Here is a 12226-nt window from a genome sequence, read left to right as displayed (position 1 = left end):
GGCCCTTCAGGGGTGGGCCACACAGGAGCTCCTCCTCCCTCTGGAGCCGTCACAGAGGAGTCAGTGGCGCCCTTTTTGCCGGCTCCTCCTCTTCCTGGTGCGTGTGAGGTGTTTTAAAGAGCTCATCTCCTCGCCTCTTAACTCTGACCAGAAGAGCATATTCCTTTTCTAAAACCCTAGATCGCCTTTCCTGCCTCCCTCATTTGTTTACCCACCAGCCGTGTTTCAAGTGCCCAGCCTGGATTCTGGCTGATCCCCAGGGAAGACAGGCAGAGATCAGTCAGAGCCACATGGTCCATGGGCTGACAGGACTCGGGCAGGCCTCTGCAGGGGGAAGGGTGGCAGGTGGTCACCTTCCCACGGGTAGTACACAGGACCTAAACAAGAAGTTGTGCTCCCTTGTTCTGCTGTGACTGCAGGACTGCCGAAGCCCTGAAATAACGAGGGCAGTTTATCGGGTAGCTTTGTTTTGGAGGAACTTCTCTTACTAGTAGCTGCTAGGGGAGGAGGTAAGAGAAGCAGAGTGCGTTCTCCAGCTTATACAGAACTCTCCTCTTACACCTACAGACGTCCTTAGCTGGCGAGAAACTGGCTCTGGGGGCTGTGCTCCCGCCCAGCCCCTCCGTGTTGGAGCCAGCGGCTGGGGGTGGGGAAGCGGCCTCCAGGCCAGCCTGCAGCGTGAAGCCTCCCTGTCCAGCCAGCACGGCTCCGCTCAGCTGGCTGGCAGACCTGACCAGCGGGAATGTCAACAAGGAGAACAAGGGTGAGTGTTCCTGAGGCTTGGCCGCCTCGCTGCTGGGAGAACAGTGGTTGGAAGTCTCCTGTGAGGGAGCGTGTGCCCACCAGGGGTCCCAAGGTGAGGTCGCAGTGAGCTCCTGAGGGCCAGAGCTCAGAGAGACGGACAGCGCCGAGACCCTGGTGAGGGGTTTTGGTCTTCCACCTTTCTGTCCTTACCACGTTGTACTTGGTTCCTGTTTCATCTAGACTGGAACGTGCTGTCTTCAGTCTCTGTCATTTGCTGTTTCAGGATGCTGGGGAAAATACAAGTAACATGGACTTTGGAATTAGGTAGACTTAGGTTAGAATTTAGGTGATTCCACTTTCTGGCTAATTTCTTTCATGGAAACATCCTAAAAAAGTTGTAGGGATTCAGATTTTGACACCATAAATAAAGGGATTGTATAGCATCTGGAGCAGGATCCTCCAGAAGTACAAGGTATAGTTTAACATCCCAACATGTAAGAGGAAAATTATCGCGCTCCCTCTGCCCGCAGAGAGAGACACGACAAACGTCTGAAGCTTTGGAAGTTTATTATGTACAGTCCCTCTCCTACACTTCCCTTACTCCTAGCTTCCGCGCACTCCCAGCTTCTCTTCTCTCAGCTTCTCCCAGCTTCCGCGCACTCTCAGCTTCTCTTCTCTTGGCTTCTTCTTACTCCCAGCTTCCGCGCACTCCCAGCTTCCAGCTCAGCTTCAGCCTCCGCCTCCGCCGCTTCTTCCGCTTCTACCTCCTTACTCTCCCACCCACCAGGCTTATATACACTTCAACCAATCAGGGGAGAGTACACGAGGTAAACCGCGGACAGCTGCAAACATAGGATAGGTACACGAGGGGGGCATGCTCTAATCACATCGTTAACTAGCCAATCATTGGAATTCGCTGGTTGTTTACTGTATAGCTGGCCGCTTTTGGCTCAGCGTCAGGCGCCATCTTGACCATGCCCAAAGGCTGGGGGTCCCGGAAACCCCGACAGAAAATCGTGTGGTGAGATGCAGGAAAACAAAGTATAAAGTCTAACACCGAAGTATGATTTTTATAAAGACTTTAGAAGGAAACAGCCTTAGTGTTTCAGTGTTGATTCTTTTTTTTTTTTGAGATGAGGTTTGCTTTCACTGTAGTGCGGGGCAGGCATCAAGCACTTGGGCTTAAGCGATTCTTCTGCCTTAACCTCCTGACCCATACCACCATGCCTGGCTTGAATTTTTTAAAAAATTGTTTTGATAGTTTTCCTTCTTTGTTCAAGGATGAGACACGGATGTCTGTTGTCGTTAACTCTGTTAAGCAGCATCGTACTGGAAATCCTGGCCAGTGCACTAAGGCCAAAAAAAGAGAAATCAAGAAAAGATGTAAGGAATAGATAAAACTGTCAGTATTTGTAGATAGTACTATGAAAAGTCCAAAAGACTCTGTATTTATAAAACACATTGCTGTTGCTACATAATAGGGTAAATTAAGAAAAACCCATTTAATTTTGCATACCAGGAAGAGAGGTGAAAGTTTTAAAAAGTGCCATTTACCATAGTTTCACCTGGATACTAGATATTGTTTTAATATCTATTGGAAAATCTTTAATTAATACTGTTGGCATTTATCCCCTTAAATTTTTCTTGGTTCTAGAAGATGAAAACCAAGTTTTTTATTTGTTTTGGTACTGGGGACTTAACCCAGGGGTGCTTTACCACTGAGCTGTAGTGTAGCATCCCCAGCCTTTTTATTTTTATTTTGTGGCAGGGCCTCACTGAGTTGCTGAGGCTGGCCTTGAACTTGTGATCCTTCTGCCTCAGCTTCCTGAGTTACTGGGATTACAGATGTGTGCCACCATACCCAGCAAAAATCCAAGTCTTAAAATAATTCTGTTAATAGAAGAATACTAAGAGTTGCCTTTCAGAATGCTTTTAAATCTGGATTTTTTTCTGGTTTTGTTTTAGAAAAACAACCTACAATGCCAATTTTAAAGAATGAAATCAAATGCCTTCCACCCCTTCCCCCTCTGAGCAAGTCCAGCACAGTACTTCACACCTTTAACAGCACAATCTTGACACCTGTAAGCAACAATAATTCTGGTTTCCTCCGAAATCTCTTGAATTCCTCCACAGGAAAGGTATGTGCTTGCTTTATTGTTTGCATTCTACTTTACAGAGTTGCATAGAAACAGGAAGAGATGAGAGAAACTGAAATGGTAGAAGTGGGACATAATGCACATTCTTTACCACAGTGGGGACAAGAGGCTGAGTCATTGGCAGATGGAATTCACAGGGCAGGGCCACCTTCTCCTATTATACTTTTTCCTGTTCTCACTTTCCTGTATCCAGGTGGCAACAGAGGACTTGCCTCTTTGCATGGGGGTCCTGGCTGGAAATCTTTGAGTATATACATGATAAGTGGTCATCCTACCTTTATAGGAATGGGACTTCCTATCAAGTATATAACTGGGGAATTATATACTTAAAAGACTGTATTCTTTCCTAAATTCAGACAGAAAATGGACTCAAGAATACACCAAAAATCCTTGATGACATCTTTGCCTCTTTGGTGCAAAACAAGACTTCTTCCGATTTATCTAAGAGGCCTCAAGGACTGACAATCAAGCCCAGTATTCTGGGTTTTGACACTCCTCACTACTGGCTTTGCGATAATCGCTTGCTGTGCTTGCAAGATCCCAACAACAAGAGCAACTGGAACGTATTCAGGGAGTGCTGGAAGCAAGGGCAGGTAACAAACAGCCCCACCCAGTTCACAGTCCTCTCCTCTTCTCGGTTCCTTTGGCACCAGGGGTTGAATCCAGGGGCACTTGACCACTGAGCCACACCTCTAGCTTTTTTAATATTTCACTTAGAGACAGGGTCTTGCTAAGTTGTTTAGGGCCTCACTCAGTTGCTGAGGTTGGCTTCAAGCCTGCGATCCTCCTGCTTCAGCCTCCTGAGCCGCTGGTGTGCTGGCCCCACACTTGATCTTTGCCTGTGTGGTGAACCTCAGCAGGGAAGGTGGGATTGCCAGTGGGTTTGGAGGAGTGACAGCTCAGTGTGAAATGAGCATCCTCTTTCAGGAATGGGCCGTTGTGGGTGGGCCAGCGCCATCTGGCCACATCTTGGACTTGGTGTGGGTCCCCCAAGCTGCCATTGTTGATCTGAAGCTGCAGCTGAAGTGTGCAGGACATGCCTGGCCTTGTGGGCCCATTGCCGTGCTTGGGTTATTTTGGTTCTATTTTCTGGAACTTCGAGTTTTCTTTTCCGCCAAACCAGGCTGTTCACCAAAGGAACATTTGCTCATGGGAAAGAATTTGTGGGAACTGCCAAGTAAAAAAAATGTGTTGAATCATTCCAAAAATATTCATCTGTCCTGCGTGCCACCTCCTGGGATTTGCTCAGTCACAGAGACTGCAGCAGGGACAGGCTGAATGCAGCAGTCAGCCAGCAGGTCTGGTCGGTTACGAAATAACATGTGTAAGTGGCTTACACTGAAAATAAAGTCACGTGATTTAGCCTGAAGCTCAGGATTCCTGGTTTGTCTTGAACAAGCACCACTGGGCAGCCTCAGGTCCGTGTCCTGCCTGGTGATGACAGGCTGGAGCCTGGGTGGGGCCAGCCTGACAGGACACTCCCACCAGCTTTGTCTCCTTCGCATCCCGTGCTGGCACCTGGGCCTTGGCAGCTGGGAGATCTGAGTGGGAAGGTAGTCCTTTCCCCTACAGGCTGGCTGATGCGGTGGAGAGCTGCTGTGGGCTGGGCACGGCTGGAGTGTGCACTAAGCTCCTTTCTCTCCTTAGCCGGTGATGGTCTCAGGCGTGCACCATAGACTGAATGCTGAGCTCTGGAAACCTGAGTCCTTCAGGAAGGAGTTTGGTGAGCAGGAAGTGGATCTGGTGAACTGTAGGACCAACGAAATCATTACGGGAGCCACAGTAGGAGACTTCTGGGATGGATTTGAAGATGTCCCAAGTATGTACTGAAGATCTTTGAAGGGATATGGAAGGAGGAGGGGACACAGGAACAGCAAGGAGTCTGAGGACTGAGCCTCTTTCCTCCTTGCAGAGTCTTGCTTCTGAATTAGGGCAGTGTCCATTGCTGGTCCTAGTTCTGTTACAAGGGAATCCCTCTCCATGTCATCCAGAGGATGAGGGGGAGTGGGCCTTGCTGGTCCTTGTCCATGCAGAGCAGATGTGCCTCAGTCTCCTCTGCAGAGCCAGTCATTTCTCTGTGACGCTGGCCTTGGGAAACTGGACTTGCTAGTCACCTGTGGTTGAGGAAGAGCAGACGGGCTTGTGAGGGCCATTGCAAAACACAACCTGTGTGTCATTGGCACAGGGGAATGGCTAGATTTCAAAGAACGAGCAGCATCAAAAAAGACAGGACCTATACAAATCAACTGCTGATATCTTTATTTTGTTGCCTCCAGAGTCTAAATGGATTTCTTGACAAAGTACAAATGATTGGCAAATGGCAGGAGGGGGTGGACATTAGGGGAAAGAAGTATTTGTGTTCTAAGTGGAGCAGGTAGTGAAGATTTTACAGAGATAAAACTTTTTATTTGTGTTGTTGGCATAAAATATGAACTGGTCATTTATTTTGGTCTGAATCATGAATAATAACAATTTACTTATTTTGGTTCCTTTTCAGATCGTTTGAAAAACGAAAAAGAACCAATGGTGCTGAAGCTTAAGGACTGGCCACCGGGAGAAGATTTTAGAGATATGATGCCTTCCAGGTAAGCTCGCAAGGCGGGAGCAGAGAATTCTGTCCTGGTCTTGGAAGGACGAATTCTTTGAGGTGATGAGGAATGGCTTTTAGGGAAGTAAGAAAGCTCTTGGTTTCTTCGGTGCTGGTTTCTGTTTCTGGCTACAATCTTCGGAGAGAGTGTTCTTAAGTGAGAGGAGCAGTCGAGGCCGTGGGGCTGGCGCACCTGCTGCCCAGGAAGTGCTGCCCCGGTGGTGAGGCCCACGGGCCTCGAGGCACGTTGCACGGCATGGCTCTGCCGTGCCGTCCAGACTGGGAGAGCCCGGCTCCTCGTTAACCTGGAAGGGCCACACAGTGTGGAGGACGTTACTCCCGGTGTTGGCTCTTACCAGGACGTAAGTTCTGCTGAGCTCTTGTCTGAAATGTTCCAGATCATTGGACACGTTTGTGGGAGAGAGAGGCCTGTTATAACTCCTACGGTTCTGGCCTCAGATCTCAGTGAGGCTCTCTCCAGCTTCACGGTCACCCACATCTTTGTTCTCTTCAGTATTGAAGGAACAAGTCAAGTCTCACCATAATAACTAAGGCAGGCTTATTCTGCAAATTCCTGGCTTTCTTGTCCTAGGTTTGATGACCTGATGGCTAACATTCCACTGCCCGAGTACACAAGGCGAGATGGCAAACTGAACTTGGCCTCTAGACTGCCAAACTACTTTGTTCGGCCGGACCTGGGCCCCAAGATGTATAATGCCTATGGTAAGGAGGAGACGGCTGGTGTTAACAGTTTCCCAAGACGTAAACCAAAGCCTTTGGGTTGCTTCCCAGTGGCAGAGAAGACATACCACCCTTGGCACAGCAGCGCCTGGGCCCTTGGACTTCCTCTCCCCTTGGTCGCGCACTGCAGGGTGAGAAGTGGCTGAGAAACCTCCAGGCTGCTCCTGCTTGGTTTAAACAGCATGGCAGTGGATCTCTTCCTCCAAGACTCAATAGCTGGCAGTGTTGCTTTGTGAAAGCTTTTTAAACTGACACAGTCGTGCCCATCCCGAGCCAGGCAAAAGCAAGCGGGTTTCTTCTCACTCCTGACTCTTGCCTCACTCCTGTATCGCTGCAGAGCCGACACTGGCCCTGGGTTGGGTACTTAGGCTGTGGCTCCTCAGAGGAGAGGGCCAGGCTCGCTCTAGCTGCAGGACCCCCAGTTTTCCAAGTGGGGACAAGGATTTCAGAACAGCAGAAGGGAGAATGACCTGCGCAGGGCCTCCTAGGCGAGGGGCAAGCCTGAGACCAGACCTTGAAAATCAGGAGCCCATCTCCCCACCGTCCCCACCACAGTGCCCACCACCCAGCAGCCCCTGCTCCAACTTGTGTTTCTTTTCGTGAAAGTTCATGGTATGCTTTTTGTTTTTTTGTTTCAAGATTAGTTTCTGGGAGTCCTTTCCCCGTGACTGTTAGTTCTCATAATCTCAGTTCCAGGCTCCCTCAGTCGAGAGTCTGGCTTTATTATCGATGGCTGCCGTCTTCCAGCCAGTGGCTGGGTAGGTCTCGTTTCCTCCTCACAACTCTTCCTTCACCAGTGTGGCCTGGCCAGGCAGCAGGCAGCCCCTGCTGCAGCCGATTGGTTCCTTGCTCTTGCTGCCAGCTTCTCCCCCGTCCCTGGCCCCTGGTCTCAGCCAGTGTCCAGAGTTCGTGCTCGTAGTTCCTCCTGTTGGCCACTGCACTATGTGTTGTCTCCCTACATATGTCGAGTTCCAAAATACAAGCAGAATCAGACTTCCTGGTACTGATTCATGCTGCCAGATGGAACATTCATTCATTTATTTTGTAGCAGGTTAATGGATTTTCCAAAATTTACATTTTTCACTTTTTATTATGGAAATGTTTTCCAAATACATTGAGAACATGAGTGTCTAGGACAGCAGTTCCCCACATACTCACTATCCAGTGAAAACGGGCACCAGCTTTTTGTCATAATCGTGATTAGCTCCTCCCCTGACAGCAAACTCCATGTGTCTTGAGAGTTCACCCTAACACCTAGTGCTTTATTTACCCAAGGGCTGGTGTTCAGCAGGTTGGAAAGGCAGCAAAGCATAGTAGGGCTCTGGCCCCAGAGGGGCATCTGGCGGCACGCCCACAAGTACAGCCTCAGGGGAGCTGGGCCTCAGGGCCTCCTCGAGGCTGGCTGGGCAGCACGCAGCCTCTGCTTGCCCCTCCAGGCACTTCCCTCCACCCCTCGGCTAGAGCAGCAGAGTCTTGGTGTCAGGACGGGCCAGCCGGGGTGACTGCGAGGCAAGGCGAGCCTTCTCCCCTGGGTAGGGAATCAGAAGCACTGAAAACAGGAGGGTCCACACACTCTGGCCTGGTGTGGTGGGCAGTGTTCCCTGTGGACTGCCAGTATCTGGGGCCCATCTTCCTGGGTGTGAGTGGGCAGCTTCCAGCAGACACCTTGAGTGGACCTGTGGTGCTGGCTCTTGGCCCCAAGCCCGCACAGCCTGTGCCCACCATAGCTCAGGCTCACCTAAGGGAAGGTCCTTGCAGCGATTCCTGGCCTCAGGAGTCTGCTCCACCACTTTAGCCTGCTGCTTTCTCCCCGCTTCTCAAGCCAGCACTTTTTTTTCCCATCATTTCATCCTGAGACAAGTATCTTATCAGGAGCCCCTTTTGCCTGTCACTGGAAACAAGGCTTAGAATTTGTTGATGTGTGTTTCTCTAAGCATTGACAGAGTACTCTCTAAGGGAAAGGATGGCTCCACCCCCCGTGGTGTTGTTTTTCATGATCAGACATGAATTTTGTTTCAGGCATCTCCCAGTGTTTGTCATCAGCAAACTTAAGAATGTTTTCTTTTCGCAGGATTAATCACTCCAGAAGATCGGAAATACGGAACGACAAACCTCCACCTAGACGTCTCTGACGCGGCTAACGTCATGGTCTATGTGGGCATCCCCAAAGGGCAGTGCGAGCAGGAAGAAGGTAGGGGGCTCTGCATGGGGCAGGGCTTACGTCTGAGCGCGGCCTGTGGTCTGACCACCTGCTTTTCCATGCTCCAGAAGTCCTCAGGACCATCCAAGATGGAGACTCTGATGAACTCACTATAAAGCGATTTATTGAAGGAAAAGAGAAGCCAGGAGCCCTTTGGCACATCTATGCTGCGAAGGACACGGAGAAAATAAGAGAATTCCTTAAAAAGGTGTGTTCCTTGCTCGTGTTGTGTGGCCATGTTAGAAACTGCTACATGCCCTGAACTGACCCGCATGCCCAGGTGGACAGGCTGGCAGAGGTAGTGAAGATGGGGGCCTCCTCCATTGTGTGTTTTATATCAGAGTGCATTTGGAGAGCTTTGTTCTCTGCTTTCAGAGTAGTTCACCTGCTTACCTCCGAGCATCCATTTATCTTTATTGCATTGAAATCAGTACTTGAGCAATTGATGTAGACCCTGGCCTGAGCTTCCTTGTTCAAAGTGTGTTACTGAGGTCCCTTGGTGCAGGCCCTACTTAGGTTTGTTAGCAAGGGATTGCAGGGCTCTGGAAGCTTCTAGGCTTCCCCTGGAGTTGGCATGTAGTTCAGCCAGGGCACTGGGTAGAAGTTCTTGGTATCGGGAGAGGTGGGGCTTACTTGCTTTTAAACCTGTTGGTACTGAGGCTACCAGTTGTGACCCAGGTGTCCTTAGCTGATGGTCTCCGTCATCCACGATGCGTGGATCTGAGCTGCCGAGCCCACTGCCTCACACTTGTTTTGAGTGAAGCTGTTTCCAGGCAAGGGTCATGTGACTTCTAAAACCTGCTGGCCACCATATTGTTCCCCATAGCATCACTCTGGGTGTACTTGACCACATACTGGGTCTAGGATGAAAAAGTTTGATCTGAGCCATCTTCAGGACTGTTTCATAATTCATTGTTAGGTAAAGATAGGTCTTTAATAACAGTAAAACAAGTTTATATCTAAGGAACTTGAACCTACTTACATTTAACAGTCCAAGCCAAAAATGCCTAAATGTAGTGTTGACAAGAATACGTAGAGGCCACGTCAGTTAGAGGAAACAGAAGCCATGTGCTGTCTGTCTTGTCGTCGTTCCGGGTCTGACTGCTGTTCTTTTCCTGCAGTGGGGCACTTGGTCTTCTCGCTTCGGGTGTTGGATGTCACTCTTGTTATTTTAGGTATCAGAAGAGCAGGGTCAAGAAAACCCAGCAGATCATGACCCTATTCATGACCAGAGTTGGTATCTGGACCGGTCATTGAGGAAGCGCCTCCATCAGGAGTACGGGGTGCAAGGCTGGGCCATCGTCCAGTTTCTCGGGGACGTGGTGTTCATCCCAGCGGGAGCTCCCCACCAGGCAAGCACACTGCTTTTCTTCTCTCTGCTGTGGACTCTGAGGTTCTCTCCTGTGGAAGCTAATGGGGCTTGGTGTCTTTCAGGTTCATAACTTATACAGCTGCATCAAGGTGGCCGAAGACTTTGTGTCTCCAGAGCATGTTAAACACTGCTTCTGGCTTACTCAGGAATTCCGTTATCTGTCACAGACTCATACTAACCACGAAGACAAATTACAGGTAAAAATAGAACGGACTTGGCATTCGCCGGCTCCGGCTTCCCGGCCTGTTCGTGCCCGTGGAGAGACAGTGAACTTGGCAGCATCACGCTGGGCACAGGGAGTCGACCAACTGGCTTTACATCTAGCTCACTGTCTACTTCAGTGGAGGAGCCCCGAGGAACTGGGGCCGGACTGTGCCCTAGAGAAAGGCTGCTTGTGTTCAGGGACGAGGGCTGGCTTCTGGCCCTGCTCATCTGCTGGCCCGGGGTTCTCATCAGTCCTGGTGCAGCAGGACCAGTCTCTGGCCAGGAGTGATCCCCTCATGTTTGGGAGTTAGGGAGATCCCTAATTCTGGAAAAAGAAGGAAGGGAACAAAAGGCGGGCTGTACTCGGAACCTGCCTCTGGTCGTACTGGCCTGCAGGACAGGAGATGAGCTCCACATTCTCCAGAGGCGACGGGTGTGTGAATAGGAGATGCTGGTGGGAAGGAGCCCGGGTGTGTGGATGGCAGGTGCTGGTGGGAAGGAGCCCGGGGCCTTTTCTGATGCTGGCATTTTGTAGTGAACATTGACAGATTGAGATGGTGATACAACTGGGTGTTGTTTATGCTGAGTGACAGGTTCGGTCAAGTGATCCATTTCTCTTCCGTCGTTTTAGGTGAAGAACGTAATCTACCATGCAGTGAAAGATGCAGTTGCTATGCTGAAAGCCAGTGAGTCGAGTTTCGGCAGACCGTAATCCCTGCACATTGGAAATGAATTATTGGCAGCTGTTCAAACTCTTCAGGCAGGACTCCTGTGGACTGAGATTTCATGTTACCTCATCTTTTTTAAAATATACCCGACTTGTGAGGGTACTCTGTCTAATGTATATTCCTAGTGTTTACAGACACTAAATGTGTATATGTAGTAACTGTATACAGACGTGCATCCTGATACTGTGACTTCTCTCCTAGTGCAGGACTCTTTCCAAGCTGTAAAAACAGAGCCTCGTATCAACTCTGGAACAGTCATTTCCCAGCTGTGTCTGGATGGAGCGGTCAGACAGGTCTATACGCTTAGATCGCGGTGGGCTTAATTGGGACTGGTGGTCTCATGCCTGTCTGGCCACCCTCCCCCCTGGTCAGGTCCAGGACGAGGAGGAAGCGACGGCTGAAGGAGCAGTTCTGTATGGCATAGGACTGGCGTCATAGAGCAGAAACCAACTACTGTACGACTCTTGGGGTTAACCATCTTTAGTTTAATGGAATTTTAATTTAAATGAAGCTTTGCTAATTTTAAGTGTTAAGCATTTTGCATTAAAATATTCATATAATATTTTGGTTCAGTACATTGGCATTACCTTCTGGATTCAGCACTTTTATCAAAGGTAGGTTTGAGGGATTGCTGCAAGAACTCTTCTTCAAGGCAGATAGGGACTGTAAGCCAAGTGGAAACCGCCACGCGTGCACAGGAGAACCACCAGTAATGGAACTGGGCTATTAACGGAAGCATGCCCAGGCACGAGGCCCTAACCAGGAGCAAGGTGGGCAGTGCTGGTCATGCTTCTGAGGAGGGAATAAGGTTTCAGAGTGTGGGACCTAATGCCCACTCTGGAGCAGGCACAAGGAAGTGGCCCACTGCTTTAGGCCACTAGCGCTATGATGACCTATGGAATCAGTAGTAGAATCTTGGGGAAGTGCTCCCAGAGAATTCCTCATGCCTTTATTCAGGCTTGGGTCTGAAATCTGCACTGTTGCTTGAGAAGTGACAAAGAAGAGTAGGAAAAGTGACAGCCACTTGCAAGCCAGGATTCAGGGGGCTCAGGTAATGGGAGAACTGTTGGACACATACAACCAGAGGCAAAAAGCCACTCTAGGCCAGAGGCACAGGACCCTTCCCACTGTCACATTGGACCTGCAAGGCTTGCAGATCCTGAAATGATTCAGTGCTTACTCTGGAATAGCCGAAAGGTTTAAAGAGGTGAGAGCTTAGGATATACGTGCAAGGGATTGCCAGACGTGACCTGGAAGATCTGGAAAAGAGCTGAGTAGAACTTACTAAAATGACGTACGATGGGTCAAGTCAGGAATTCAGCATGTGAGAAAACAGCTGAGTCCTGTGAACTAGACTGGAAAATGCCACGGAATGCAGCGCTGGACAGCAGAAAGCCAAGAAGAACAACAGGTTTAGTGACGGCTGAAGAAAATTGGAAGGAGGTGACAGCAGAGGCATCTTAAGAATTCTCTAGTATTGAGAGGTCAGGTAGA

At 49.6% G+C, this 12226-nt stretch overlaps 1 protein-coding gene across 5 annotated transcripts in view; it reads left to right on the top strand.

Moving 5' to 3' along the window:
- The window catches only part of Kdm3a (lysine demethylase 3A), a 44376-nt gene extending 33060 nt beyond the window's left edge, over nt 1–11316 (top strand). For 4 of the 5 annotated variants that reach the window (XM_047522060.1, XM_047522059.1, XM_047522061.1 and 1 more), the window contains 11 exons: nt 568–763; nt 2710–2882; nt 3257–3493; nt 4548–4719; nt 5398–5485; nt 6080–6210; nt 8300–8419; nt 8497–8636; nt 9604–9780; nt 9863–9997; nt 10636–11316. In XM_047522060.1, the coding sequence (XP_047378016.1) occupies nt 568–763; nt 2710–2882; nt 3257–3493; nt 4548–4719; nt 5398–5485; nt 6080–6210; nt 8300–8419; nt 8497–8636; nt 9604–9780; nt 9863–9997; nt 10636–10716 (1650 nt within the window). In that variant the 3' untranslated portion in view covers nt 10717–11316. The remainder of the gene's footprint in view (nt 1–567; nt 764–2709; nt 2883–3256; nt 3494–4547; nt 4720–5397; nt 5486–6079; nt 6211–8299; nt 8420–8496; nt 8637–9603; nt 9781–9862; nt 9998–10635) is intronic. The other variant, XM_047522062.1, reaches the window with a different exon arrangement.
- Nucleotides 11317–12226: the final 910 nt, after the last annotated feature.

This window comes from Sciurus carolinensis, chromosome 13 (genome assembly GCF_902686445.1).
Source record: "Sciurus carolinensis chromosome 13, mSciCar1.2, whole genome shotgun sequence".
NCBI lineage: Eukaryota > Metazoa > Chordata > Mammalia > Rodentia > Sciuridae > Sciurus > Sciurus carolinensis.
The sequence above is the reverse complement of the archived record's forward strand: the minus strand, read 5'-3'. Positions and strand labels throughout refer to the sequence as shown.